This window comes from Platalea leucorodia (assembly GCF_965183815.1).
Source record: "Platalea leucorodia genome assembly, chromosome: 1".
NCBI classification, from domain to species: domain Eukaryota; kingdom Metazoa; phylum Chordata; class Aves; order Pelecaniformes; family Threskiornithidae; genus Platalea; species Platalea leucorodia.
Window position 1 is genome coordinate 80097768 of NC_138823.1, and position 26141 is coordinate 80123908.

A 26141-nucleotide genomic window follows, 5' to 3' on the forward strand; every position below is an offset into this window, starting at 1 on the left:
TTGTAAAAAGTCAAACGATATTATGCTACCTAATTTCCACATTATGCACCCAAATTCCAGTCTGGGGATCAAATAATTATGTCAGTCGAAGCTGAGTGACAGGCAGAGTGGCAGGCATATATTTCAATTGTGACTAAGGGGGTGCAACCCTACCAGTGTAGCTGACGAGCCCGCCCGTCATTTGGACCTGACTTGCTCACCACGTAAACAAACCAAGTGGTGCTGACTTAGGGGCAGTTTCACTTGCGTCAGGGCTGAACTCCCTCCGCTGATTTTGCTGGAGTAACGCTTCAGTCCCTAGGGCGGTATCTCTTTCCTCTCCTTACAACAAAACAGTTTCTGTGGCCAGGATCTTTTAGATCAGTCACTCTGTTATTAAATGATGCAATCAAGATAGGCAATCTAGACACAAAACTCTGTGAAGAATAATGTATTAGGAAACCTGAAGTAATTAATCTTAACAAGCCTTCCCTCGTAACATATTGTCATACACAGAGAGGAGGCCACATAGCTAACAAGCTTCTTAAGCATTATCAGTCTAAAAGCCCTGAAGCTTTATCTCTTTCCATGTCATATATTATAACAAAAATAATTAACATTTTGGAAGCTTATAAACTAATGTATATAAGGTAAGAAACACTCAGAATTGACACAAGTCGTTTTCCCTTTTGCATTTTATATAAGCAAAGTCTGTAAGCAGGGGACGAAAAATACTGTGGTGGGAGGGTGTAAAAGAGACAGACGATGGGGAAGCCCCCCCTAGGGAAGTTGATTTTAATACAGATCCTGCACTGTACTCCAGAATATCACAGTGTTAGAAAAAATGAGTACATTGTTTTATCATCTAAAAACCCAGATGGCCACCAAGGAACAGTTGTTCAGGATAAACTCTAGTATCCCACAGGATTTTCAGCTTAATAATATGAGGCCAATTATAAATCTGATAAAGTAAGCCAACACTTTTTTTTTATCTGAAGTGTAGTTCATCTTTTTCAATGTATGGAGAGAGAAATACAGGTATCAGAAGAAATTACAACTCTCATGGATAATTTTCAGTGTGCTGTATGACAAACATGTAAGTGTCGTGGTAGCTACTTTTCAAATGAGATGATACTGCCATCCTGTATAGCAAACATTCTTAAAGATCAGAACCTGTAACAGGAAAGTAATTAAAAATGCTGAGGTTTTTTTAATTCAAATGACAGTGTTCAGCCTTTTCACCCTTGGAATCTTTAATAGCAATAGACTACCTGCATGTCTGCATTTAACCTGTGGCCAAAATGACAGGTACAGAGCATGAACCCAATAGTTTTTTATGGAAGCCAGGTAACAAGATTTCATATGCAGTACAGTTTTTTTTTTTTTTTGCCAGCTGATCTTAATCATGCATGGTGGAACAATGCAACTACAATTTGGAAGGCTACTCATAACTCATTTGTACAAAAGACAATATTGCTATTCCCAGACATAATGGAGACATAAACCAGGTATTTAACCACCATAAAGCCAAGCAAACACAGTTTACAATCAAACTCTGTCAAGCAATCTAAAAAAAAAAAAAAAATAAAAAAGACCCCCAACCAACGAACCAAGCAAAAACCTTTAAGAAGGGACTTTTCAACCAATGAAAATAAATCCCAAACGAAATACTCAAGGTCAACCCCTTATCCCGCTTCTCAAAACACTATCAACAATTACAGGACAAGTTCATCCTGAGGCATCTCTCTAGTAAAAGTTCTGTACATGAACTGGAAGTATGAAGTAATATGACTTCCTACCTGTTATAATGAGTTAAGATAATACTACCTGAAGAAATTTCCAAGGAATTTTCCAATTAGCAGATAAGGGGATTAAGGGGAATAGGTAAGTATCACTGGGCCTGAAGCAATCGGTGACAATAAAAACAATGTGGACCACGGCTTTGCAAGCATTGCTGTAGAATAACTAACTAGCAAGAACACATGAAAGGGATCAATATACGCTGGGGCTGCACAGCAGCGCGATGGCCATCCCGTGATGTGACACAGCGAGCTCTGTACTAGACAGTACAAACGAAAGATGAGGGGTGCCACATGCTTTTTTTACCCACTCCCCCCTTTCTTTCTCTGTAATTCCCTCCCATCACATCCTTTCTTGGACTTCTAGGTTAAGCCTGTTTCTATGATACACACACACACGCACACACATACCCACACGCATCAGCGTATCACTTCCCTTGGTACAATCAGTCTTCTGCTGAAGACGACAGTGGAAAGTAAGGTTGGTAAAATTTGCAGAATCAGAACCAACCCACGCTAGAAAAAATATACTCTGTAAACACAGTCATGCGTTCAAACACCGTCCTCTGGAAGTCCCAGAGACAGGTATCTTTGTTTCAAATACAGCAAACAGATTTTCTTGAAAATCTATGACAACTTCCGCTGGAGAATTCAGTAATTTCAGAGTATGCACAAGCTAGAGTTTACGCTGACAATTCAAACTAGCTTTCAGCTATAGCTGCCTCATCTACCCACCGAGACAGCAATTGATAACCTCATTTTTCAGACTGCTTTGCAGAACAATCTTGGTTCTGTACATTGTTATCAAAACCCAGCCTGCCTGGCTCAGGTTCGTATTGTATTATTTATGCGGCCTGCGCAACAGAAACAGTACTGTATGCTTACCTTTAGTGAAAAGTGGCATCATCTTCAACACTAGGAACTTAAAGAGGGGTTGAAAACAATTTCCGTTCTGCTTTATGTCTGTGGACCAGTAAATTTCAGAGCATTTCTTGTGAATCAGATACTATACCTTCTGTTACAGACGAGTTACGATCAAGTGTTCAAACATGAAAGGTAAATTTTGTAAATAAAATGGAGATCTCCTCTCACAAGACCTGTGAGATACTCAGGAATTTATATAATCTAATCTCCTTTTAAAAAGCTGGGTAAATTAACTTCATTTAAATACATTGGTATGGACCTGTTCAAATAAGTAAATGATTACACCACAAAGTCATTCATTTTCAACTGATACAGGTTGCTCTCATAGGGACTTACTAGCAAAAGCATTTACAGCTCAGCAATATGTAAGTCAAAAAGAAACTGTGATTTTGATTATGTAGCTTATTCTTAACTCTGCTATCCTGAGTACTCATGACATTCACAAAACCTTTACATCCGTATGATCAAACTTGATATCAAAAGAATTACTCATTTAAGTGACTGCCAGCAGGCATTAACTTTTCCTTCAAAGACATCTCAGACGTGGTTTGTTACTGCACCACTCTTCCCTCCCACCCCAATCAGGTTCCATGGAAATGAACATCTGATTGCCAGAGACTAATGATTTGGGGGTTTTCCCCGATTTTGCCTATTATGTTTTACTTACTACACTAGAAACAAAACTTTGGCAAACAGTCAGTGGATGAAATTTCTTGTCAAGTTAGTAGCTACTACTTCACAGAAAAGTGTAAACTGTCATCAAAACAAACAGCAAAGTTGAAATTACACAGTAAATCAGCTTGTGAAGAAGAAAACTGTCCTATGTGAAAGCATTGAGAAACCTCCTCTCAGCATTTTATACTCCAGATACTCCTCAGATACTCTCTACACTCAAATTCTATTAAACAAAAACGTTATTCATGTATTTGAAAGCACAGCCTAATATTTTAGAATACAAAGACTGAAATGCACTTGTATGCTCCTCCTTTAGTTATAAAAAGCTGCAGAAGGGCACATTCCTTACTGAATGCATCTATGTGCTTCTTCGACCATATAAAAAGACAAAATACAAAACAAATTGATATTTGCTTGAAATCATTTAGATTATTTAAATTGTTTCGTAATTTTTTTAAATTTTGTTTTTTAAATTGTTTTGTAAATTTTTGGTAAATTTTTTTAAATTGTTTTGCAAAGACAATTCATCTCAGAACACATTAAAATAATTTTAAAACAGTAAACACTCAGAAATGCCATAATTTAATAATTCATGGTTTTGTATTATTTTCAACTTTACTAATCTGTTGCAATGAGAACCCTGAGACCCCTCGGCGAATGCCCTTCTATGGGGAAAGGCAGACTTCATCACTTGGTCTTGTTTTTTTTGAAGAGTAGAATTCTTCTGCAGCACTTCTGAAGTTACTGAGACCATCAGCTTGATATAACCTAAAGCAAGTAACTGCAACGTCAAGCCATTGCTTTCAGGTCAGCCTTAATTCTGAAAATATTCATTAGCTTTCCATGACAGAAGATTCCTGATCCTGGCTTTTTTTTTTTTTTTTTTTTTCCCACACATATGGCATTCCATATGGCATAACATAAATTACACGTCTCCTCAATTCTGCTCCAGTCTTATTACAATTTGTGGAGTAGACAGAGGGAGAGAGGAAGACAAGCAAAAAAAGGCATCCTCTCCTAAGCAGCCCCAGCTAGCTCAAAAAGTGAGTAACCCTATGTGAAAAAAATTATTTCGTACCTATAAAACAAACACTAACTGTGTTATAATCAGGTTTTGTGCGCCTTTTAGTCATCAATATAATATACCTACACTCACTAAACTCTAAGGTGGAGTGAGGATAAGTTTTTTTAATTATATAGAATACACCCAGTAACTTTGATAAATGAAATCCAGGCATCGTTTCCAGTGTTGTTTCCCAGAAGTCTGATACACACAAAGGGCTTCTACCATTGACTACTTCATAAATAATTTCTCAACAGCAGCTTACTGTCAACACTCACAGCTTCTTCTACCAACTCCAACATAGTTGTCCCTGTTAGACCTGCTCCTGATAACTTCAGGCTCTGCCAGCTAGAAAACTGCCAGTAAGGAAAACTCAAATAATAAACAAGCCGGGGACGCAAGTTTGATGTAGCATAGGCATACTGTGCGTAGTATGGCAAGGAACATGCCCCTCAGCAAGTATGCGTCTCTCTTCCACTACCAAATTTAAGTTGTAATTTGCCTCATGAGTTATTCTGAATGATGAGGCATTAAAGCCTTACACTTCACAGCCCAAGTATCATCATGCTGCCTCTTCCAGCCTTGCATGTAAGCAGTAAGAGTTCAGCTTCACTGTCCTAGCTACTCATGCCACTTCGCATAGCCATAACGAAATTCTGCTCCAAATTCCTCCGCTTTCGTCAGAGAAGTTAGTAGTTATCCCAAGAAAAATAATTTTGCATCCTGCTTTGTGAGGGGGGAAAAAAAAAAGTTACGCCTGTGAAGCGAGGGGACAGAATTCCCACTGGAAGCAGAGAATGCTTTAGAGTTGAAAACCATGGCTGAAGAAGTGGCTGTGCACCCTGGCACACAGCACATTGCTAAAGGCTCTAGAAATGAGAAGAAAGGGGAAATAAAGGCAGACACCAATTGCCATTCCAAGGAAGCATTACTTGTCAGGACACATGCATGCTACAGTTCACCCAAACCTTAGGTAGAAACTTCCATGTCCTGCAGGTCATACTTCAAATTTGAAGGGTTCAGAAGCCTTGGAGCCAGAAATACCTCTTCGGATGAAAACAGCAGGAAGCCAATCTACAGCTAGGAATATTGCTCTTGGAGTTCACATGCAAGTCTACTTTACTGTAGGTCTTAAGCATTTTTCCGCTTTTCCCTTTGACAAATTTAGAAGAAACATTTCCATGTCAATCTTCTGACCATTTTAATTCATACTAGTTTTATATCTGTCACTCTCCTATATTTTTAGTTACTTGTTAAAGATCACTCAACTACGTCTCGTTAACGTGTCAAACAGGAGAACACGACAGGAAGAAAATATCTACTCTAAAGGCTTCAGAGACTAAAGTCTTTGGCTTGCAGGTGAGGTACACACGAGGAGGATTCTTCACTTGACTCTTATTACGTTTGTATTATTGCAGGGTATTGAGATTCCTCCGCATTACCCAGTAAAAATGGAAAATTGGCTTTTATTACTTCCCCTAATTTCTTGAGCTTCCATGGAGAGTAGTCTTCTCTAACAGGCTATAAAACATAATTCTCCATTAAGCATGTTGGGAGTCTGCTTCCAACCCAAAAGAAGGAAGCATCTTCTTATGTGATGTAACATGCAATCATTTTAAATTATTCCACAACTCCTCAGCCAAAGGGTTTTTAACCCTAAAAAAATAAAATTAAAACCCTAACCAGGGATAATTGTCCTTAAAAAAAATAAAAATAGCTCTGCTCAATTGAAACATAAAAACAAAGCCAAAAGGAAACAATATCATATCAGCCAACAATTAAATCTCATTTGAAACATAGTAACTTTGCTGTCCTATATGGCAAACTGATGTTTTCATAAGGAAGGATTTGGCCACATATATGTGAAATATGTAATAAGTACATATGTAATAAATGCATATATGTATTTAATACAAAGAGTATTATTACTCTTTAAAGAGTAATACTCTTTAAAGTGTTAATACTCTTTAAAGTTTAGGTAAGTTGAGGTCTCATTCACAGGTCTTTCAAGAAGACCAACATCTCCTAGCAAGCAAATTAGCTAGGACTAAACCACAACTTATTTATTCCCTTACCACTTTTGAACTGAAAAGCTACTTTCTCTTTTATGATAAACTCAGTCATGAAACAAAGATAGAGAACTTAAATCTTACACATTGGTTTTACTGGGGTAGAGCTTCCAAATATCACAGTGCTAGTAAGATGCCAGGCTTTCTTAAGACATAACAGCTGACAAACCAAGTCAAAAGAGTCTTTGTCGCTTCAGAATTACATTTCCTGATCACATATTTTGGTTTTTCATATAGCATGTGTGCATAAGTAATTTGGTGCAGCATGCGTCAGTCTGGTTGATCGCTGAATTAGATCTGTATTAGTGTGTGCAGTGTCTGAGGTAAAGTATGAAGCTACAACAACTCAATAATGTGGAACTGGGGCAATAAAACTATTTTTTTAAAAATACTCAGATTACTTTTATTTGTTTTAAACAAAGCATCCATACTTTCTCTGTATTCGAAACCATGAAAAAAACCAAGAAATTTTTTGTAACTTGCCTGTTACTAAAATACTGAAAATGAACACGTCCATTCCTTGAGATGTCTGTCAGTGAAAGACATCACAAATATAACTGAATTAAAATGATACTGCAGTTTCCATTTCATAAGCAAGCAAATCCCAATGGCATCAGTAAAACTAACTGCTGCAATTGAATTTGGGTATGTACAATTTGCGGCTCCTGAGCTTATCATTTTAAAGCACACAAAGATACTTTGCACTGACCAGTACAGAGACCATACAAGGATATGGGCAATAGCTCTACCTAAAGTAGAGAACATGAATCACAGCCATAACCTTCCTGAAGACGACACTGGAAAGACCATGTCCTTTGAACGTGAGCTTTCTGTGCCAGAAGTACTGGAGAAGCTGGGGTCTATAGCAGGCCAAGTGCTTATCATCCATCTACACAACAAATTTCAGCAGCAGCCACCTGCACTGGCAAGGAGACTCCCCTCACACTGTACCTATTGCACCGTTTCTTATAAAACAAAGAAATCTGACATGCCTCTGAACAAAAAAAAAAAAAATAAAAAAATCACACCCTGCTGCTGTGCCCTGTATCCCCACCTAGACACACACGCTGACAGCATACAGGTCCATGCCACTTATACATGGATTATGAACTCTCTATATGTATAACATATACATACTATATACACACACACTTTCTATGTACATATGTATATTTATACTTCATATGTATACTATATATACAAAGACTGAGGTTCCTAAAGGCTGTGTAAAGGTTATAGGCTGGGTAGAGGCAGGAGCTCTTCCAGCGTCCTGTCACTGCAGAAAATCCCACGCTCTGCGCTTCTGCTTTCTGAGACATCCAAGGGCCAACGTGTGCTCAACCTAAGAGCCCTACTTAATACTATATACATATATACACACACCCGTATATTTACATGTGTATATATAGTAAGCTAAACTTAGCAAATGCTAAGTGTGGAGTGGTAAAGAAAACAGATTCCCCCTGCCCCGAGTTAGTTAACTAGACTTCATATGTGAGCATTTAGATTGTTAGCCTATTTGAAAGGCGTGTGTTTTGTTATTCCAGCAACCAAGCTTTCACAGCAGTTTTTATTTTTACAAGATGACAGCATGAGATTGTCGATTATAGTTGGCTACATTTTCCACACAGTTTTCATAAATGTCCAAGGTCCTTCAGAGTTCTGCCCTTTGCTGCACTCTTTGAAATGCTCTTTTAACACCAACTTTGAGCACATATTTGTCCACGTCTGTCCAAAAAGATTTTTGCAATTTTCACATGGTATCCTTCCTACAGGCTTTCACAGCTGACCTATCCAGAAAGAAACTACCCCCTTTCTTAATCCTCGGGTTTTCTACTGAGACACGCTTACCAGAATAACAGTGAAACACGACTACATTAAAAGCAGTCTGGGGATAGCAATAATTATTTGTTAAGAAGCATAAAAGCTTTTAACTGATTCAGAGAAGTAAATCTATTGACATAATTAAACAATTTAACTGCTTTTGTTTTTAACCCTGCCTTTCTTTCTGCTTTCTCTCATTCTTCATCAGTCTACCTTTCAGCATTTCATTTCAAATTGAACACAAGGTTTTTGGAACAAAGATGTGCAATTTTATGTAATCGTAGCATGTACAGCGAAATGAAACCACTGGACCATTTAAATACTAGCGACACGTGCAGAAACAGCAGCACAAATCCATGTTTTTACCTTCGTTTTACATATTAAAAAGCAATGCAGGCCAGTAATTCACCAAGCACTTTTCACAGGCTCCATTCCAAGTTGTACCTTCTCCTGGGAGTTAGATCATTATCGCTATCACATGCATATCTTGAGAGAAATACATAAATCTTCACATCAGTCTCCTTTTCAATGGGATCCTAAGAGAATTCAGTATTACAAAGCCTGAATTTTACATGGGTTTGGGGAGAACGAGGAAGCAAATGTTCTTTCCCAAAATTTTCTTTCCCTGAGGTAAAAGAAACGAAGTCAGAGATCATGTTTTTTACAATACTACCACACTCGGCTGAAAGCAGCCATCTCTCTTCCCTCCCAGCTTTCTAAGCACTCAATCGCTCCTTGAATTCCCAGAAAACCCAAAAGCTACATTTACTCTGTTTAGTTTCCATTCTTTTTTCTGGCTTTTATTTCAAAAGAGCATTATTATCTTTCTGAAGTTACTTAACCAAAACCACATGCCAGCATACGAAAACTACTACTTGCTCTACTAAAAGTTTATTTACTTTTTTTTTACCACTGAGAAATGAGTTCTCGGTTCAGTCTTAGTAGAAAAATTTAAAACATGTTTCTCTATAGGTTTAATTAAAATTTTAAAGCTGGATCCATGACATCCAGATTGAAACAAAATCTATACTCCACAGAGATGCTGGCAGTAGAAAATACTTCTCTTGTTACATTGACATCTTAACATTTGAGTGATAAGTTATTTTAATAGACAGTTATTATCCAAGAAATGTTATTTTCTTGTTTGAATCTAGCAGTTTTATCTGTCTGAAAGCAGAAAAAAACCCTGCTGAACTGCTTCTAGCTGTTGTGAACAGGCTGAGACTCACCTGTTGCATTTAACAGAGGTACAGGGAAACTACAAGCCTATTTTTGAGAAAACAGGCTGAGAAAGTTTCTTACTGGACATATTTTGTGAACTTGGCAACAGTGCCTTTTAAACACTTCCCTCCTTACGTAGGCAGTTTCACAAAGTGGAGAAAAATACATTGGTAAAACCCCAGTCTCTGCCTGTACTGAGAACAAATACTGAACCTCAAACTACTGTCACTGAATTTCTGAAATTCACTAGTTTTCCTCTTAATCCAATAAAATGTTACATGAAAGTTTTATCTTCTTAATTTTCTTATGAAAACTAACAGAGCTCAAAAAAAAATTGCCTCTTAACCATTGTTGATCAAGACTCACTGGCAAATTCCCATTTAGAAGTTTCTTTGCATTGTTGCATTTATTCCATTCAAAGTTATGTTACAAAGTAAATGGAATTTCCGCTTTGAAAAGGCTGCAAGATTTAGCTTATATTGCTTATATTCAGCACAACTGGGAGCGCCACGAGCTTAGCTTTCCCAAGAAGCCTGCGATACCAAGCAACTAAATCAATACCACGTGCAGAGAATTCCATTTTCCAAAGAAGTTTACAATGTTAGAGAAGAAAGCTCATAAATAGTTTATTTTAAAATGTTTCTGAAAGCTATTTTGTGCATTTCCTTCGTTATCCTTCAGGCTACACTGAAATTGTCAACACAAGCGACACGCTACCTTCGCTATTCTGCATGTCTCAGCTGTCACCTACCAGCTCTATCATTCCTCCGCCATCCATTCTATTCTTAATTGTTTAGAGGCAATATAAATAAGGCTCTGAAATAAATTTTAGAGGGATTGATGCATAGATTGTTTTCTGGATTTTTTTTTTTACCCCCATAAACACTCTTCTGAAGGAAAACAGCTCCATCAGTTCTTCCTTTCACCCTTCCAAAACACTATTTTTTTTTTTTTAACTTTTAGCAATGAAGTACAGACTTTTCCTCATCACAGATTCTTGAAAAACAGTTGATAAGCTGATGACTCCTATCCCATTCTTACTGCTAATTAAAAAAAAAAACCAACCCCTCCCCAAACCATAAAACAAACACTTCACTGAAACAGAGTGAAACTAAGTCATGTTTAGCATGACTAAAAAGCAAAATCTAAGCCAAATTCTGATTTTATTTTAAAATAACAAAAGAAAAGAAAATATAAGTTCAGTATCAGACAGCTTTATGTCAATGAATATGTAACAGAACAAGAATAAGGCTTCTGCATTCACATTTCAAGTAATTCTCAGAAGCTATTCGCTTTATTATTGTGAGACAAATCTGGCCTAGTAACAAACCTGCTGGGGATTAGGAACTATTAGGCTCAGTTTCACTGTACCCCTGTGTACAACCGATATGATTACAGGCATATAGGGGGTGATAAACAGGCTTCTCAATGAAAGTATTTCCACGTAGCTGAGTTGAAAACTGCATCAGCGAGAACCCGTAACTGGAAAGGAAAAGGCGGAGCGGTGTTCAGCGTGCATTTTGAGACATCGGCTCTTGAATTTCTCTGTGAAAGCTGCACGCGCACATTTGTCACTGAGGAAATTTCATTTAGGAAGTTCCCCCTGTGAGAAGGCAGCCCCCTTCCTCCTGTACAGCAAAACCAAACTGCTCTGAAGTCTCTCTTATCGGACCCAAGAACTGGATCCCTATTTTTACTGAAATACTGTATAAAATCTTACATACTTCAGAAGGAAGCTTTTGTGCAGCATTTCTCTGCCCTTTTTTTTTTTTTAAGGAGGGGAGATTCTGGTGTGTAAATCGTGCAGAAGCAGAAAGGTAGCAGATGGTTGCTGGAGCCATGCCATAGAAAATGCAGCGGCTGACAGGATCTGTTATCCCTTAGCGGCTGCAGATAAAACCTTTACAGTTTAGGATAAAATTTCATTAAAAAAAATGTAGCTGCTGACAAATGAAAAAAAAACCCTAACATCCACGAGACAAGACCATGCAAAGAAGATTTCATCCCGCGAAGATTTTATGTATTTAAAAGAATTTCTACATACATGAGAGGAAAAGCTTTGCCTGAACAGAGGTTCTGCGATTTGGCTACCCATGGCAAACTCCGTTCCCAGCTAGTACGGTAAAGCCACGGGAGAAGTCAAACTCCCTTCTCCCACTTTTTCCTGAAAAAGCTATCTAACATAAAAACATCTAAAGGATCCTCTGTGCGCCAATTTGTGTGCCGCCAGAGCTTTACAAGACATTTGGCAACTACTCCAATGCAGGAAAATGTCAAGCCTTCCCTATTAAAAGCTATTGGAAGGAATCACAGATCTATACAGAAAACTCAAAAGGCATAAAAAGGGCCATTCGAGACCATAAATGTACAAAAACCTGCAGGTTGCTCCAGGCTTACCCTCTGCCCGGAGTCCTAGCAGGCACCTCCTGGGCTCCACCGACGTGGTTCCCTCGAGCCCTCCTTGCAACACAGCGGCGGCTCCAGCCTCTGCTGCTGGCGCGTGAGGCCGTGCCGCCCTGTCACCGCCCACGTCCACTGACCCCGGCCTGCACACGCGGCATCGCTCTGCCCTTAATACAAGCGGCACAGGATCAGCAGGTCTCCAGTCAGCACCATTTCCCCACAGTCAGTCCCACGGGCAGGTCCCCTCCAAGGAGCGCGCCAATGGGCACTGTGGTCACAGGCTGTCCCTATGTCGCCTTGTGGCTGACGAAAAAGTAGCGTGGTCATTTTTCACCCATGTCAGTTCCTTGCTAGTAGGAAAATCCCAGGTCATGAACATTATACCTAACATCTTGCACACCACCTCGGGCCTTAGGCCAGAGGAACCCACCTCTGGAACACCTTCCTGCTTCTTTTTTGAGCATGTTAAGAAATAAAATAGAAAATCTCCTCCCCCCTCCCCACCTTGTTCTGATCCAGGTGATTTAAGGTCAGTTCTTTACTCTGCCAGAAATTGTTTGATACGTGAAGGTCACACAATATTCTGCACTTCAACCATCTAACAACCAAGAACAGAAACCCCCATACTGCAAAACTGTTGTGGAAATAACTTTGTGGATTTTTGGAGGCATAGAGAAGTCGCAGGTAGAAATCATACTGCTGTTCCCGTAAGGAGATAGCCAGGGCTATGGAACTGCAAACACCGCATTAGTTTGCAGCGGTTTGAGAGAAGTTATCGAGCCTGAATATCTTAAGGACAATGAAATTACATAAAAAGCAGCTATAGGAAATTTAGTTTCTGAATCTTTCCAGGACTCATAGGAAGTCAAGAAGAGGGATCACTTTTCCTACTAGTAACAACAGCTGGAAGAAGCGAGGCTGACTGATCAGCACAGCTTCCGAGAGAGGGTAACACAGAAACGTGACGCACTCCTGACTAAGAGGAAGGTAAGGGAGTTGCATTTACTAAGAAACTGCATTACACCTGTGTTGTCAGTATTCATTCCTCCCACTTCCACCAACATGCATGATCACTTTTCTTTAGCCTCATCAGCTATCAGGGCCAAACTTTCAAACTAAGTTTCTATATTCAAGATGCTCAAATTCAGGTAGGTGGAAGGAAAAAACATAGCATCAAACAGCATAAAAACAAAAATCAGCCCTCCTCTTCGAAATGTAGTGTATGAACCAAATACATCACGTCCTGGTAGGGAACAAAAGGATTATCAAGCTAACTTCAAATGATTTTTAAAGAGTAAAAAAAAGCAAAATTCAAATACTTTGTTCTTTAATGTTGTGTAGCTTTTGCTCATTTCCTGAAGTAAATTACTTGTTTTACCTTGGGACAGAGTTTGCACAGCTCTTCCTTTCCCCACATGAGCCCTCCTCCTCCATATTCTTACCGTATTTTACTTTATTCCTAGAGATCTCACTCTGTCCTCCTTTGGGCTAAGAAAACATTTCCATTTCTTTCCAGGTCTTCAGCTATCCAGATCCCTCCACTTTATTGCATGGCAAGGATAAACATGACCCCCAAATTATTAGAGGTGGGAGGCAAGCTAAACAGCAAGTGATCCCACTGTTGCTGCTCTGGCTTAAAACACACACACACACACACACACGCACGCACAAAACCCAGAACACATATTTTACAATAAGACTCGAGACTGGGGGTTTCCCTGGCAACAATGGCTGAAAGATTTCTATGGGATCAGTGGTGGCTTTTGCTTCCTAGGAAACCACTTGCTTAATGCTAAGAACTGTGATGCATCTCTAGACCTCACGTGTTCATCGAGCTCCTGGAGTGGGGCAGTGGAGCCGGGTGAGAAAGAAAGATCTGAGTGAAGGTGGTGGAGATCACCAGAGGAACGGTGATGCACTGGAAAAAGAAAGGCTAGGGGCTGGACCTCACATCGGGCTCTGACCTTGAGCTGGCAGAGATCGGTCTAATCCCATCTATCATATTTAATCTACACAGAGCTGGGGTTCTTAAAGTCAGGCTCTTACTTTTCGAGAGCTATAAAGTTCTGCTAGAAACTAATAAAAATTATTGATCATTCTTTCCCTTCATCATTTTTAGCTCAACTCTACACTAGAAACATTATTTCAGCAAACGCTTGGTGTTACTTGCTTACAGAAAGCTCCTGCACTCTCAGTGACGCATATCATGCAACGGCTACAAAATTAGCTGGCTTTTGTTTCCAGCTTATAAAATAGTTGTGCAACATCACACTGACGTCCAGCTTCAGGAACTAACAACCTCTGCATAGCAATTTATGTCTCTGTGCTGAGGATGATTTTCAGTTGCTTTTTTTAATAAGAAAATTTGAGACTCTGTGTCCTGATTTTAGCAAGCTTCTTCAAAATTTTCCCCATTCATCTTCTCCACCCAACACATTTCCCTCCCCTCCCTCCCATCATGTTTCCCATGGAAGTAAGGGCCAGATTATCCTTTGAACTACAAAGCACCTTACAAATTTAACTTACTCTCGACATCCCTGTAAACACTAAGATCATTATTATCCATTTGGCTGATGAGATGTCCAAGAGCTACTACTGAGAAGCTTCTTATGGTTTATCTTGCCAGGAGATTGTAACAGCTTACATGAGCCCAGTAAAGCCTGAAAGTATGGTTCTTCCCCATGTTTCTAATGTCTGGTTGGAAAATATACTTACAACATTTTCTGGCTCTTACAGCCTGTCATCACAGAAAGGCACCACGCAGATTTTGCATCTGTCAAAGTTTGCAAATGAGCCACAGGATACTGAGCAAAATGTGTGGCAAACAAAGGCGGAAACTGCATTGAGATGTATATTCACCATTAGAAGCTCAGTTATGCCGTTCAAGAACCAGAAACGAGCTACGGGCAGTAGGAAGATGAGGTACACTGTCCACCTGCTTCTTCCTGGATGAATGAAGCCATTAAAATATGCAACAGATTAAGAAAGAAACAGTGGAAAGGGCTTTGTTGCTGTTCTTCAAGTGGCAGAGCAGCATTATTGGAGGCAGGGAAAAATAAATAATAAAATTATCCAAAAAGGAGACATCAGTCTCATCACCCCTCCAATTATTAGATGCGCACTTACCAACACTACATGGAGCTCCTGCCACTGTCCTCCTGAATGCCCTGTGTCATTGACAAGTACGTAAGTGGCCTTTCACTTCTCTCCCTCCAGCATAAAGGAAAGGAATTACCTCCTGGTGGAGGGAGAGGATCATAAGAGCTAAGCTGTCAGATCAAAACAAGAGACGAGGCATCATCTCTCTCAAAATGATACCCTATGTACTGCATAAATAACCTACCAAATGAAATGGCTACATATAACCTGCTCTACTCTGCTGCTGGTTTAGGAACTGTAAGCACTTCTGGACAGACTCATTATTCAAAGTACCTGGACCAGCACCGTCCATGTTACTGTGATATACTGAAATTGCGGTGTTCTGTGATTACAGTAGGGAAGGTTTGTTAATGATAGGATCAGATTTATTTAAAGATAGGATGGCAACAAAATGGAGTGGTCTCCTGCACTGTCAATAAAAATGGTACTAGTCATAGAGGACAGAAAGTAGGTACTAGTGCTTCATGACTAAAAGCATAGGCACTTTATTGCTGTAGAGTATACTTCAGTTTTGTTTGCTTGTCTGTTTTTCCCAAACATTTCTCCTCCCAGAGAAAGGAGGTTGCTGAACAATATGGGGCAAATTCTAGAGAGAAAAAAAAAAGAAAAAAAAAAGGAGGCAAATACAGGTAGATGCTTTTGTGCATACTCAGTCGGATTTGCTGCACTGTGAAATGACTCCACCTACGTCCAGTGCCTCCCCAGCCATTTATAAACCCCCTCGATGTAAACAGTGGAAAGACAGAAACTGTTGGCATATAGAGCAATGTGCTCAAATACACACAAAAATAAGTTTTCCAAGTTCTGGGTAGCATTCGTCTACTTCACCACAAGTTGACACTTGCATGGACCAGTTAGCTCCTTGTTTAGTTTGCCACCCTCAAGCTGGAAGTAAACATTCCCTACGAAAATCTTTTCCAGCCAAGGTTTCCAGCTAGGTCAGTGACCTGAAATCCCAAATTAAGAGATTGTAGGATAGTCTATGGATTCCCACCTCACCTACTTTAAGCAAGCAGGCTTCATCCTTAGTGACCTACGGCAGGAAGGGGAAACAGATTGCTGTTTATTTTGTCATACTTGCTATGTTTTCTCAAAAGTATTTTGTGCACTAAGTAAAAATTCATGCCTTCTATGTAGAATGGATCTGTATGAGGAATTGCAATTTGCTCCAGACTTGCTATTCTTGAATTGCGTGTATTTTTGTGCTGTTTAGACTCTTCAATTTTATTTTCTTTTAGGGTCAGTTTTTCGTACTCAGAGAAGTATACATTAAAGTCTGAAAGACTGTACAATTTTTATGTAGGAAAACAAACCAGGTATTTCCTTGCTGAATCAAAGACACACTTCAACACAGAGCTACACAATCAGCACTCTCAAACACCATCTGCTTGGTTCTACCAATACAAGGGGCCTGGCCCACGTAAATTTGATGCAAAAAATTCTTAGCAGGGTTGGTAGGACCAAGGAAGTTGAACTGTTTACTTCTGGAGGTAAGCCTACGTTGCCAAACATTTACATGCTCAGATCCACTAGAAGTATGTTTCCCATGGCTTCCCCACCACCACCACCTTTGCAGAATCACCTCCCCCTTTACTTTACCCTTAATTTCAGATCAGGGTAAGAGGGACCTTTGAAAACTACTGAGCAAAAAGGAGAGCTGCCTACCACACATTGTGTCATATGAAACTGGGGAGGCGCATCTCATCTGCAGGCCCTGTTCGGTCTCACTCAGACCAGGAATACGAACTTCAATCTTCTACCTCTTGGGTTAGAGAGTTATGCCAGAGACACACCACCAGCAGCCCTCTAGATTCTGAAAAGCCAAGCCCACGTCTCAGGACTGACCACAGCTGTACTGTAGTCACAGCAAGGCCTTCTACCCTGCCAGAAGTTTCCTTCTGAAGGTGACAACCACTCCCAAAGAAGCCACCAGACACATTTCCATCAAGATGTCCAACCTCCCACACAGGCAGGTTTACACTGTTATTTTCTTACCTCGTTACACTGTCTGAGTGCCTGGCTGCTATTCAGATTTACAGTAGACTACCACTATTAACACTGAGACAATCCGTGGAACAAACTGAGATTAAATATATGGTGAAGACTCCTGCAGAAACATTTATCTTTTAACAGGCCATGTTCCAAACTCTGTGTGCTAATCTCATAAGCAGTTTTACTGGAGCACAGAAATTTAACTAGAGTTTATTTTACTTCTATGGCTTTTCCTACAGAAAAAGAAAGCTATCTAGCTTGTATTTTGCGAATGGAGCATATTGGGGGCGGGGGAGGGGGGAGAAACAGGGGAGGGAGGGAAGAGGGGAGAAAAAAAAAGAAAAAAGAAAAAAAAAAAAGACGAGTTTTGAAACTTACACTTCACACTAAGTGTTCTGACTGAATTTACTTCCTTTCTTAAGTGGGACAAAAGCCAATTTAAAAGTTTAGAAGATAGGCAGACAGCACCGTCATCTTCTGTTTAGGAGGAAATTAAGGCCAGCAGAGGTAATGAAATGGAAAGTTGACTCTGAAAGAGCAGAACAGAGCAGAAACATTTCAGGGTATTACAGTTAAATCATGCAGTACCTGGAAAACTCTGTCTCTATGCTGACCTATACCCAGACAGTTCTAAAGGCGAGAACCACTACGAGACAGCTGGTTTTAAAAACTTTGTTCTCTTGTAAAGTTGCAACATGATTCTACTGCTAGTGGGTTTTGGTTTTTTTTGTGTTTTTTTTTTTTTTTTTTTTTTTTTTTTTTTGGGGGGGGGGGTGTGTGTTTTGTTTTTGGTGGTTTTGTTTGTTTGTTTTAAAAGAGCCCAATCATTATTGCGGTCTGCTCTATACTGAAGCATGAACCCTTTAAAGCTTCATTCACCAAATTACCCCAGTTCTTATGAATAAATAGTTTTAAAGGTTCTGAAACACGTAGCTTGGGAAAGGGGATACCAGAAAGGAAAACTGTAAGTGTAGATCAATATAATTCAGTGCAATATGAAAATGGACATTCAAACTCTGAAATTCATTTTGGTAGGCTGAACGGAGTGTATTCCACCTAATTCTTGCTGTTAACTCAGCTTCTTGTCAGCTTCTTTGCAGGAGAAGATGTGTGTATACTGGCGTGTAAATAAAAACAGGTAAAAAGAGAAGAAAAGTCACAAAACAATGAAGGAAACATGTTGACTCAAACCATCAAACCAGACACAGTAAGTCCATAAACAAGCAAAACCACTGTTACCTTAAAACTTCGTTGGTATGTATTTAACTGAAGGATGTAGAAATTATCTATTTTTCATCTGTTATGCAGGAAGTGTGATTTATCAGCAGCGGTACATGTACATGGTTTCTTAGTAGGTTAAAAACTGAAAAGTTAAGTCATTTACACACATTTGTCAGCTTCGTATTTTGGAGTAAAAATTGGAAGGCACCCAGACTGGCAACTGGATACTGGCATTTTTATTTCTAGGTCTCCCCAGTTCCCTTGAAGTCTAGGTATAGACAAACCTTAGATAATTTGCTGGTGCCAAGAGACAGATTAATCTTTCTTAAATGAAAGGAGGCTGGAAAACATCACATGAATATATATTTCTGATAGTTTAAAATACTCACTACTTCTCTCATTCACAGTCCAGTAGGAACCAAAGCAAGACAATAATTAGAAAATAAATATTGTATTCTTTCCCTCCCTATGCCGCTTTTTCATATCATAGAATCATAGAACCGTTTAGGTTGGAAAAGATCTTTAAGATCATATAAGGGATTATGGCATGAAACAGTTTATATCACAGCCCTACTGCATATTTCTCGTCCTTTTTTGACATGAAGTAAACATAAAAGAATGCTCTGAAGAATCATTCCGTAAATTATCTTTGATATTCAAGGTTTCTATTTTCTATATGCAGAAATTAAGTTTTATTTCTGACAGGTGATAAGGGGCTTATTTTATTTATAACAACAAAGCCTCAGACTCTCCGCCAGTATAGATCTATATAGTTTTTACTACTTGTTATATAAGCTCCTATCAGCTAACAGTCTACCTGCACAAATTAAAAATTATCCCCTACCACAAAGTTGATAATAAGTATCTTGATACTTTTTAAAAATAGTTTTTGCCTTAAACTTTATGTTAATGAACATTAAACTGCATTTTATGACAGCTGGATGATGCAGAACAGATGTCGAGCTAAAATTTCATTTGCCAAATGTCCTATGTAAAAGAGAACACGTATGTAAAACTGGAGTATTAGTAATCCAAGCTACACGGTGAAAACAATAGAAAAAATTGTCAACTATATCACTGCCTGCCAACCATTTTTCAGGGACTTCAAATGGAAACTCTGCCTGAACGGAAGATTCCAGAAAATAATGTTCCATTTTAGGAACTCTAATTGCTTATTAGGATGAGTACGTTCTCTTCTGGTTATCTATTTCTCATTTTGAGCTGACTGACATATAGCAAACGCTAATCAAAAGTCTGCAGTTAGTATGCTTTTGTCTTGCAGATTTTCCTCTGCCAGTGAGCCTTTGTTTGGACCTCTGGTTGGACAGGTAGGCTCAGTGCCTGAAAGTGATGCCTGCCATTCCCCTCCATGATTCCTGTCAGTCACAAAACACCCCAACCAACCAGCCATCCAAAGCAAGAGGTCTGTACGCAAACTCAAAACTTATCAGTTGACAACGTCCACCTGCTGACCAACATGTTTATTTTTTTCTTGCTGTGTAAGGTACAAACGATAACCCTTTGAGGAATACAATGCAACTTAACACAGCCATTGAAAGTCTTTCTTGTATTTGTGCCATGTTTTCCTTTTCCTAATTAAAGCCAGTACTTCTAATTATACCTCCCATGTGCTACCCTAAATAATTTCTGTCCTTCCATAATATTTTTTCAAGCATCTGGAAAGTGTTCCGTCCCCTCCTTTCCACACTCGTCATTTATCCACATTTTTGTAATTCATCCATAGAAATCAACATGTTAAAAGTCTCCTGATTACTTTTGTTGCTTTTCTCCAAACTCCTTCCAATTTTTCAATGTCTTTCCAATAGCAGAATGATCAGCAACTGCTGTAGGCCACAGATAGTTTCCCAAGCCAGTCTGCCTAGGTGGACTACAGCTTCTGGGGACTAAGGCATAACATACTCAGGTGGGCTTCTGACATTTCTTTATAAGAATTATTTGAGCCAACAAGTAGGGGCAGCAATACCGAGTAAGAGACACCACGCACAGTCCGTGGATCAAATGAATGAGATCAAGAGTAATGCAAACCTCTTTTACGAAAGGTATTTTGTGCAAAATCCCAATCCATCTAATAGTAATTAGTAATAATATTTAATTATAACCTCTAAAGAGTTTATGAAGTTCAATTTATACCTGGACGCCTGCTTGCTCCTACTTTACCTACAGAAATCAATACTCATGAATGCACAGATGGTATCACAAGGCGAGAAAGAACCAAATAGCAGGCAACTGAAAAATTTGCAAGAGGAAATCTTTTACAAGCACATATCCTATACATTAACTCACTAACAGTTAACTTCAGCTAACACAGAAGTGATAGCAGAACATCTAAACAAAGATAACCTTTTCTTAAAAAGATACTATGTCTTGGACCTGTAGAGACACTGTAAATATGTCTTTCCTGGCTATAGGGAATAGCACCTTCAACATCATGATGCTTCTCCTAAGAACATTTCATATAGATTACAGTCATTTCTTGTCTGGTGTAGTGCACTCCTAATGTAATTTTCTTTAAGTTTGAATACCAGACAATTACAAAGAAAAGCTCTTTTTCCTCCATGGGCTTTTATATTCTGGAATACAAACATATCAAAACACCAAGGTTTCAGAAAAAGACTGTTTCCCTCTGTTACCAATTTCTGCTCTGGGGCAAGGGCAAGAAGGGGAGGAATTCAGTTTATATTTTTTTCAAATTTCTGGAGGAAAAGCTAAGGGAAGGGGGGGGGGGGGGAGGAAGGTTCAAGACAGAAGTTTTCTCAACAAGTAAAACTCTGCAATGGCAGAAGTAGCTGCAAGCAGTGATGTTTCTGATGTGCCATAAAATTCAGCTGCTGTTGTGTTCCCAGCTGGAGAGACAGAGAGAACTGCTATAATGCTAAACAAGTAGAGACATCAGGTTGCGAATATTTGGGTTTTAATGCAGGGAAAGAAGTCTTTTCAAATTGTTGCTTAAATACCTCCAGCATTTTTGTTGCGGGCAAATTTTTGGGCTCTCCTATCATTAAATTACACACAGCAAAAATAAATAAATACATCACACCATCTGCCATAGAAAAACCTTGTATAAATTAACACTTTCAACAAGTTTAAACTTAAGTTACCAAAGCGACTTGCTTCTTTTCCATCAGAAAACTGAACAAACACACCCCATGCATTGAGGATTACAGTTAGCATTTCCATTGCTGTTTTCATGGAAGTCAAATCATTTGCCAGAAAACACTCTCTCTCTAATCCATCTGCCTGCTTGGGGTACGTATGGCTATAAAGTTTCCTCCTTGCACCTTCCCTAGGTATATGAGGATGGTCATGCCTCACAGCAACATTAAAAAGTTGTGCTATATATTTAAAAAGCATGCACAGTAACAACCACTTCTGCAAAGCTGTAACGCATACATTCTGTTACCACGTACTGGCACTGGAAGCCGGCACAACACACAGGGTGAAGCATAAGCCTGATTACGTGTTGCTTCCACATTGCTGTCGCATTGCCCGATACCAGAATATCCTTTCCTGCAGCTTTTATGAATATTAACTGCAGACAAACCAAGAACTGTAACAACTTCTGCCCATGGAGCAACTTAAAAATTCAATCCACAATGGTTACAGAGTCAAAACAGTCATACCACTCCTCCCATTTTTAGAGAAAATTACTTTTCATAAGCTTTTGAGGGGTGGCACTACTGCAAGCAGGCTAAACACACACATTCAAGACCACACCTACCATTTTGTTTCACAGAAGAGCTCATGAGAGCCTTCCAAGGTAAAGCATTAGGACAAAGCTGTTATGCAGACAAAATCTTTCATGTACAGTCATGTTTGTTTTTTGTTTTTGTTTTGGTTTTTTTTTTTTTGATATGCAACAGAAGAAACACACAAAGCAAACCACAATTACAAACCTCTGCACAAGCAATAAATAGTAGACAATTAAGGTTTCACCCACCTGGGATCTTTCTGAATGCTATCAATGGAAGGTGACCTAGCCAAGGTCCCTTCAGGTGGGATGGCTGGCCCAGATTTGCTGTATGGTGATTCAACAGAAGGACAATACTGCAGCTGTCGGTAGGGGTCTGCGTAATTGGAGGCTGGGCCGGCCGCATAGCTGGCCCTCTGGAAGGTCGCTGTTGCGTTCTGTGTGCCGTGTTGACTGCCTGTGCGCTGTAAGGGTACGGAGTCGACACCAGGGGAAGATGGGGCTACGACAGGAAAGTAGGGACAAAGTAAAAAATTGAGGACCTGTTCACAGAAATGGTTAACCAGGTCTAGGCAGAGGGAAAAAAAAAACAAAAAAAAACCAAACCAAAAACACACACATATAAAACAGGGGTTCAAAAAGAATGAGGAAAAAAAAAAAAAAACAAAACCAAACAACATTGTCATTTTCAAAACCATCGAAGTAAATAACCATCAAACGAATTGCTAAATGACATGCCACTTCTGGACCAGAAGACCTTTACACCAGTTAGACTGTAGCAGTACTTGGGGTTTTAACTGCACTAACCTGAAATGAAAAAAATGCAGAAGCAGCATGGGAATAATCAAGCTAAGATTCAAAGCCACCACTGAGAGAAGCTTTTGCAGTCCTTACAGGGGTAGCAGTCAGTCAGATCCACCAGCAGAAGGAGGGTCAAACCAGGCTCAAGAGTCCAAATTGAGACGGATGGCTTTATGGCAGAAGAAATAGACAGCCATAGCCATCCCAAATTTGTAGTCCTGGTACCCATAAAGCAGGTAAAACCAGACACCTGCTACTGAGAGTCGCTGTGCACGCTTCATTAACGCATCTTCTGCGTATTTCAGCTTAAGTAATACTTAGGGGACTGCTACTGCTAAGTCAGTCTGAAGAAGAGCTAAGCACAAGGTGGTCACATAGATGTCTTAACGCACACCAGCAACGCCTGTGCTCACACACCACAGCTCAAGATTAATGCATTACCAGTTCTGAGCAGCTTAACCAATAGGTTTAAAATTACTTAACGCTTTTGCGACTCAAAAATCTTATTAATCTCTCTTGTAGCCCACTATCTTTCTGTTACAGCACTGCGTACTGGAGATCCAGTCTGCTTTATGATTCTTATAAAACATGCAATATTTTTGAACCAAAGTCCAGTTAATGGCAAATGGATTATCACTGTAAGGGACAGAGGACCAATATCCACATGATCTTTGGCCTGGAAACAAATACAAATTAAATGCTGGCTCTGCTGAGAAGGAAATTCGGACTGCTTGAAGTGGCATGTGAGCTCATGGTGGCTCCCATTTCCCCTGTCCCAAGACAACAAGAATACTTCCACCAGCAGGAGCGGGCCCGGGTCCAGGACTATTTTTTGCTGGGTCAAATTCATATGCTAAACTGTAGGCAAAACCACATATTTAAGAGACAGGTTTTCATAATAGATTTCCCAATCATTTCTCATTAACATGCACATTTACATTTTAAGGAAATAAATATTTAATATATTACAGGTCCATGAAAGGGACTTCAAACATATTACCTCAAAGTGTCAGCAAATGAAATACAGTGAACTTTAAATACAATTACAGCAGTTTTGTCTGACCTGGTACTTGTCAAAGTTACAACACCTGAAAAATTTTAAATTTGTATCAAATCTTTGCCTTATTTTTCATTTTTTCTTATGGTTCTGAAGTATAGAATTTTAGAATAACAAGTATTATAACTTTGTTACAAACATAGATAAGTGGGATCACCCACTTATCTACTGCCCCATCATTGGGAGTGTTCAAGGTCAGGCTGGACAGGGCTTTGAGCAACCTCATCTAGTGAAAGCTGTCCCTGCCCATGGCAGCAGGGTTGAACTAGATGATCTTTAAAGGTCCTTTCCAACCCAAACCAGTCTATGATTCTACGATTACGTTAACTTACATACACAGCAACGTTTTACAAGTATTGCTTTTCTTTAATTGCTAGTATGTACTTCCTTAAGAAATGAGTATTAAGACACATACAGACCTTTTCATAAAACTGCATCAGTTAAAATGCAATAACAGTATTAGCATCCTGAAACATCCCATGCACAAATCATGCTAAATTCAGTGTTAGGAAGACACAAGGAAAACATCACATTTTAACAGAAAATACACACAGTTCAAAACCAAGATCTGGTGCCTTGTGAGAAAAAGAGTAAAAAAAAAAAAAAAAAAAAAAAAAGTTAGAGAAAATACTGGAAATATTTTCAAGTGAAAAAGCAAAAACGTAATTGTATACTGACATAGCATACTCTTAAGTATTGTCACTCCGCAGAACATGCTGCTAGCTTTTGACACATTATATGGGGAATTGCAAAAAACCCTACAACACTAATACTGCTGAAAACAAGAACTTCATTGTAACGTGGATTGCTTTGCAAAATATTCCACTGTATTTTCCTTCCTCTCCTTTGCAAGACAGCTCAATGGAAATCGCGTTTGTTTTTAAATTCTTTGAAAACTTTTCTATTTTCTCCTTTGTCTTGTTATCAAAATAGGTATTTATATGAACTGAAACTAGCTGTCACCTTAACACCTACATGCTTTTTGAGTCACTCTGATTCATTTCTCAAATTACCTTCCTAGCAGACTGTTACTTCCTTTTGAATTGTATCACAATGAACACAGAAGTGCCATAGTCAGAATATGAGAATGAGACAAATCTATGACTTAGTTAAACATTCACAAAGAAGCTTGTTTGGCCAGTGTTACCCAGATCAATTAAAAGAAAAACAAACAAAAAAAAACCCCAAACAACTAAACAATTAACACTTTAGAATAACTTCTACATCTAATTTGACTACAGCCACCTTCAAGGACTGTAAAAGGGTTAAGCTTTAGCAGACATTTTTACACAAATAATTTCACGTAAAACTGAAGCAAAGCCTTCTCCTACCAGTACATTACTCTTTAGGCAGCCAGACTTACTGACTGAAGTGTGGCTCTTTAGACTATGGCAAACTTTCCGTCTATTGAGATCTCTCTTCTATCTAGCTATTAAAACAGCAAAGCCGTAGTGATTATGACTATTAAAATAAATAAATTCAGAAGTCCATTTGTCTCACCCAGCAACAGTAAATGTTCAGTGAGCACAGGGGCATCCAGAAAGCACACACTTGGAATAGACCGAAAGCGTTCATGTACCAGCTATGTTTGCAGATGGTCATGCAACCTTTTTATATATTTTTAAATTGAAGACACTTACCCCTTTCTCTAACTTTTGCATTTGACTCTCCTCTCAAATCCAAGCCAGCTACACCTTGACCAGAATCAGCTCAGTGTGGGTAAGATGCAATACTGCTTTGACAAGGATCAGGGGTTTGCCCCAGCAAGGGAAGAGAGGGGCGGGAAGGAGTCGTAACAGAAGTGCTATTTCTGGAGAAATGGGCTGCTTTCCCCTCTCCCAGCACCAGCCACCAGCCCAGCCTTCCCGGGATCTGGCCTGGTTAAAGCAGGATCATGGCCAAGTCACGTTGTTGCCCTGGGTCTATGGCAGACCCTATTCTGCCTCTGCATAAAGATACAACCAAAAGTCATAACCAGACTGTGAAGAAGCAGGTCCAGTTTTGTGGACACCTTGACACCTTGCTGATTTAACAAGAAGCTTGGCGGTAAAGGTGTCCACAAAACTAGATCTGCCTACGGTCTTCGAAAGTCCCAAACCTGAGAAGATCAAGATTAAAATCAAAGAAACAAAAGGCCTCAAAACCTTACCTATCCTGTACCTTGCTTTACCTAAGTGACCACCCATGAAAGCACTGTTTCTAATAGTGACTGCTGCCCCCACTTTTTAAAAACTTAGACGGAAAT

General features: G+C 39.3%; 1 protein-coding gene across 1 annotated transcript in view; it reads right to left on the bottom strand.

The window, feature by feature from the left end:
• Positions 1 to 26141, bottom strand: part of CTNND2 (catenin delta 2) — a gene marked incomplete at both ends in the record, with an annotated part of 558729 nt that overhangs the window by 230806 nt on the left and 301782 nt on the right. Inside the window, one exon of the mRNA XM_082315082.1 lies at positions 22288 to 22540. Coding sequence (XP_082171208.1) covers positions 22288 to 22540 — 253 coding nt within the window. The remainder of the gene's footprint in view (positions 1 to 22287; positions 22541 to 26141) is intronic.